Source organism: Eurypyga helias, unplaced genomic scaffold (genome assembly GCF_000690775.1).
Source record: "Eurypyga helias isolate BGI_N326 unplaced genomic scaffold, ASM69077v1 scaffold37399, whole genome shotgun sequence".
In the NCBI taxonomy this organism is placed as follows: domain Eukaryota; kingdom Metazoa; phylum Chordata; class Aves; order Eurypygiformes; family Eurypygidae; genus Eurypyga; species Eurypyga helias.
The window spans coordinates 7,635-12,889 of NW_010272099.1; the positions used below are offsets into that span (position 1 = coordinate 7,635).

At 51.1% G+C, this 5,255-nt stretch overlaps 1 protein-coding gene across 1 annotated transcript in view; it reads left to right on the forward strand.

The window, feature by feature from the left end:
• The window catches only part of LOC104515160 (integrin alpha-V-like), a gene marked incomplete at both ends in the record, with an annotated part of 11,171 nt that extends 6,392 nt beyond the window's left edge, over positions 1-4,779 (forward strand). The window contains 5 exon segments of the mRNA XM_010159035.1: positions 563-664; positions 1,414-1,472; positions 1,964-2,118; positions 3,322-3,459; positions 4,654-4,779. Of these exon segments, the coding sequence (XP_010157337.1) occupies positions 563-664; positions 1,414-1,472; positions 1,964-2,118; positions 3,322-3,459; positions 4,654-4,779 (580 nt within the window).
• Between the last annotated feature and the right edge of the window lie 476 nt (positions 4,780-5,255).

Consider the following 5,255-nt stretch of genomic DNA (forward strand, 5'->3'; position numbering starts at 1 on the left):
GGTCTTTAAGGTCCCTTCCAACCCAAACTGTTCCATGATTCTATGATTCTATTATTTGGCCTTTCAAAAATCTGTAGTTTGGAGAAAATATAAATAAGCTGCCCTCAGGGTTTTGGGTGGCAGTTTTCTAGATTCTGACACATACAGGGTGCTGCAAGCTGTTACACTGCAATCACGTAATCCCACAGGTTGGAAAAGCCCTCTGAGATCATCCACTCCCACCATCACCCCAACACCGCCTTCCCACTACACCTCGTCCTCCAGCACCACGGCTACGCGTTCCTAACGCTGATACTCCCACCCAAACTTGCTCATTTTGGGAAAACACCTCGTTTGGCTGTGCTAGAAACGGACAGGACGGCCTCCTAACAGAGTGTCCGTGTTCTGACGGCAGAGAAGGGCACGGGAAAGCTTCCTGCTTTCCCCTCGTCTGCTGAGTGACGCTCTGTTTTGTCTTGCGGTTTCCCCGGGTGCTGCCCGAGTGTGCCTCCCGCGGGCGGATGGCGAGGGTATGGTCTAACACGGTGTGGGATGCTCTTCAAGGGGATGTGTTCTTTTCCAGGGCTAGACCAGTTATTAGGGTGAATGCAGCCCTGGAAGTTAATCCAACCATCCTAAACCCGGAGAGCAAAGCCTGTTCGCTGTCGGACGTGAAGGTTTCTTGGTAAGCGGGGTATCTTCGTTTTCCTGTGAGGGGAGGGAGCTTTTTGGTTTTATTTTCATAAGCTTTCAATTTTGAAAGGACTCAGGAAGTCTGTAGTCAACTAATTAAAAAAAAAAGGCAATAAAACACAGGTTTTCTACTATTTTCTTCTGAAAGAACGAGCCGTACAAAGTAAGACCGCCTTGGCAACAGCGGGAGGGCCGAGGCGGCGTTGGGTAGGCATTAGGCTGGCTCCTAAGCTCTGTCTTCCCTGCACGGATTGCCGGGCGTCTGTGGAGCTGAGCAAGATCTTCCCAAGGCCGGAACCCCTCGTACCGCGTCTGCTACCTTTTTCCTCCCGCCCCGACTTTGGGGTGAAAAGTGGAGCGGGTTTGCGGCACGCGCTTGGGAAAGGATCTGCTCGGCCAACTGGTTTTGGTTCTTGGTCCTGGATTGCCATCCAAACCCCCTTTTCCCTCCCTAAGGCTAACTTCCTTTTTCAGCTGGGCATGCCAGCTCCTTCTGGCTTTCAAAATAAACGGCCCACGTTTGAGGGCAGGGGTAAACACCCTGCTTCCAACGGGAGTCCAGGCTCCCAAGCTTTGGGCTGCTGTCCCCCCAAAGGTTATCCTTTCTCTGCCACCAGCAGAAACAGCGTCTGGGGGTGAGCTAGAGTCTCAGAAGGAGACACCTTTGACCCGAGGAAAAACAGGGAAGAAGAAAATGAGCGAAAGTGTCCGAAATTAATCTTTTCTTTTCCTCCAAAACAGCTTCAAAGTGAAGTTCTGCCTGAAAGCGGATGGCAAAGGAAAGCTCCCCAATTCCCTCAGTAAGTTCTGCTGGTTTTTCAAGTTTCTTGACGTCGTGTCCGTCGTCCTCGCTCATCGCTGCCCCTTACGGCCGGGCACGCGGAGAGGAGGCCCGGTCGGGGAAGATTCCGATAAATACCTGTTGCATCGTTGAAATTTCATTATGTCCCATGAAGCAATTGGACTAGCCATACAATCAGAGAATTCTGTGCAAAACTGCCTTAAATTTGGAGGAAGGGAGGGGATTCACTTCTGATCCTGCAGTTCTGTAGGAATTGTAAATGTATGGCGTGCTGTTACGTTTCCAGTTTTTAAGGAAAAAGCGGAGTCATTTGGGACGACCGCAGTGCTTGTTAGTTGCCGTAGCGAGCGCTGACGTGGTAACGGATTTTACCCGAAGGAACTGGAAGTTTTGTAGCCGAAATGGGCGTTTAGCCCCGTTTCTGATGGGAATCTGCGCTGCGCTGTGTGGAACGAAGCACCCCTAACCTAAACGCTTTGGTTTGGACAGATTTCCAAGTGGAGCTGCTTTTGGATAAACTGAAGCAGAAGGGAGCCATACGGAGAGCTCTCTTTCTCCACAGCAGACAGCCCAGCCACTCCAAGAACATGACTGTTACGAAGGGGGGCAAAATGAATTGTGAAGAACTTGATGCCTTTTTGAGGGTAAGCAGCCGTGTGCTTTTTGGTGCATTGTCTGTGGCAAGTGTCTCGTGTTAAGTGTTTATATTAAAAATAAAAAAAGAAGGAAAAAACCCTGAAATGGTAGAGAAACTCCACGCCTAATGGATAGGACTGAAATCAGTAGAGCTGTATGTGGGTCCTGGGTGGTCGCTGCTGCCGGGGGATGAATGATGGATGTCACCGCAGCCAAGGTCCTGGTCACTAAATCGATTCCGAGCTGTGTCAGGGACTTCTTGGGCAGGTCACCTTAGATACCGCTTCCAGGGAGCGTGAACGTCGACAAGAGGAGGTCATGCTTCTGCTCTGGGGGTGAAGGAGTAGAGAAAAACGTGGATCTGCGACTCCAAAGATCAACAAATAACAGAGACAGAGAAGGTTGAAATATTAAGTGGGCTTTTTCTGTCTGTTTTAGACCCACAGACAGAGCTCAGAAGTGTGACCCAGTAGAAGGAACACTGGCTGAAAAACGGAGAGGCGTGTGAAAGTGTAGCTGTGTAGGTTAGAGGCAGCTCGGATTTACCGCTGAGTGCTTACAAATCAAACATTAACCAATCCTTACTCCTCTCCCTCAAAAAAAAACCCCAAAACCCCACCGAACCCAACAAAAATACTAGCGAACGTGAAGGATTCACGGAAGATAGGTGACACCTTTCTTTGCCTGGCCTTGTGAGTGGGATGGGTATGGAAACGGGCATCCCAGACCTCGGTGTCAGCAGAGCTTTGACACTTCTCCACCCGGCATTCCGTAAAGTGACCCACGTGGAGTCACGTTAAACGGGATGCAAAACCAGCGGAAAACGCGAAGGAGGAGAGTCTCAGGAATGAGAATAACGAGGCAGAGTTCACGCTGGTAGAATCTGTGGCTTAGGTGACGCTACGGGACGGTGTGCGAGTGCCTGAGAAGGCAGGACCCACGTCTGGTAAGCGGCGTGGTTGGAAATGAGCATGAAAGTCAGCGAATCCAAGTGCAAAGCGGTGATTTCAGAGAGGAAAAAAATCCCAGGGAGTCTCGCCGCTGTTTTGGCTTCCTCATCCCTACTACAGCGTGAACCATAAGTAAAAAATACTCAGCGTTGCTCTTGGGGCAACTGTTTGGTCACCCGTGGGCTTTTGAAAGACATTTTTGTCTGTTGCTGTTTTCCTTCACGTTGGTCTCATTGTAATCCGAATCTTTGCTTTCCTCAGGATGAATCTGAATTTAGAGACAAGCTAACTCCCATTACGATTTTTATGGAGTACCGCCTGGATTACAGAACAGCTGCGGATGCAACGGGATTGCACCCTATCCTCAACCAGTTCACCCCTGCTAACATGAGCAGACAGGTACGCCGCTCACTCGGTCTGTCAGGAGAGAACCCAGGATGTGGTTTCTGCTTTCCATACTTCCCTTCACCTCGGCACTTGTGAAAAATCCAGATAGGACTGGCCTTAAGCCTTTGGGTTATGGAAATACTGTTACTGCATGTCTCTCTCCGCTTTTCTTCCTTCTCCCGGCGTCAGATGTCTTTTTTGCCACGTTATTCCTTAGTGCTGGGCTTCCTGGGCACGTACTAACGGACAGGCTTCTGGAGAGAAGCGGGTAGCGTGGAACTGAAGGTGCTAATCCTGAAGGATCGGGGTGTTTCATCCCTTGCTCCTACCGTGCTGCTCTGTGTATTTTATGTTTATCCCTATAGTTCTCTTGAGGGAATAAACAGAGTTTTGCTATTTCTGCCCTTGATACAAATTTCTACATCAGAGAGATACAGAGCGGTGGGAGCGAGGCCAGAGGAGGCCACGGAGATGCTCCGAGGGCTGGAGCCTCTCTGCCATGGGGACAGGCTGGGAGAGTGGGGGGTGTTCAGCCTGGAGAAGGGAAGGCTCCGGGGAGGCCTTGTAGCCCCCCCAGGCACTGGAAGGGGCTATAAGGAAGCTGGGGGGGACTTTTCCCAAGGGCCTGTAGTGACAGGACAAGGAATAATGGGGTTAAATTGGAAGGGGTGAGGTTTAGATTGGATATCAGGAAGAAGTTCTTCCCGCAGAGGGTGGGGAGGCACGGGGACAGGTTGCCCAGAGAAGCTGTGGAGGCCCCATCCCTGGAAGTGTCCAAGGCCAGGCTGGATGAGGCTTGGAGCAACCTGGTCTAGTGGAAGGTGTCCCTGCCCATGGCAGGGGGGTTGGAACTGGATGGTCTTTAAGGTCCCTTCCAACCCAAACCGTTCCATGAGTCTATGATTCTACGCTCGTTTGCAAAGAGGATATTGGTGATGCAACTCAGGAACAATCAACAGGCTGTTCAGAGTATGGAAAGAGGGTTAAGACCTGTATCCATCAGCCCTAGACCTGGAGCGTGGCAGGATTGGGCACAGTGCCCCCAGACACAAAAGCCACGTGTTCGCTTCCGGGACTGATGAGATGGGAGGTCTCTCAGAACCACCTTGTTTAGGATTTTTCTTGATTTGGTGGTGAAGCTTTGGAAACGGGTGTCAGGACAGCCGCAGGCGTTACTGAACCGATGCGCCTTTGATTTCTGCACAGGCACACATCCTGCTGGACTGCGGCGATGACAACATCTGCAAGCCAAAGCTGAAGGTTTCAGTGGAAAGGTAAGTACGTGAGGAAAAACAGCTTCCCCGCTGGAGTTCTGAACGTCGGGAGCTCGGGGTACGCCTGTGACAAGGGTGTGTTGGAATGACCAGGGCTCCTGAGTGCGTATACAGCCTGTCCCGTCCTCATCTCTCTGAAGGAAACCCCGTTTTCTGCTTTGTGGAGACGTCAAGAGGCAGGGTTTTCCCCAGCAAGGGGTGGGCAAGGGCTCTGTTGTCACGGGGATGAAAAAAAAATAGGATCTCCTGTTAAACCTGGAAAAAGGACGCAAGTTTTAACCCGTTCTTTCACGAGTCTGGGGGTTTTTGTGTTTTGTATACCCTAAAGCTGTTATCAGTGCATTACCTCTCCTCGTAAACGGGGGTGGGGTGGGGTGGGGGGTGTTGCACCCGTAGTGCAGGGGTGTAGCGTAGGCACGTGTGTAGGTAGGACGGGAAAATCCATTGTTTGGAAAGGGACTGGGTTTGTGTCGGGAACAAAGACGTTCCCGAGGCCTTGGCTGTGTTCCGTCCTGGAGCCTTCCGTCACGTTCC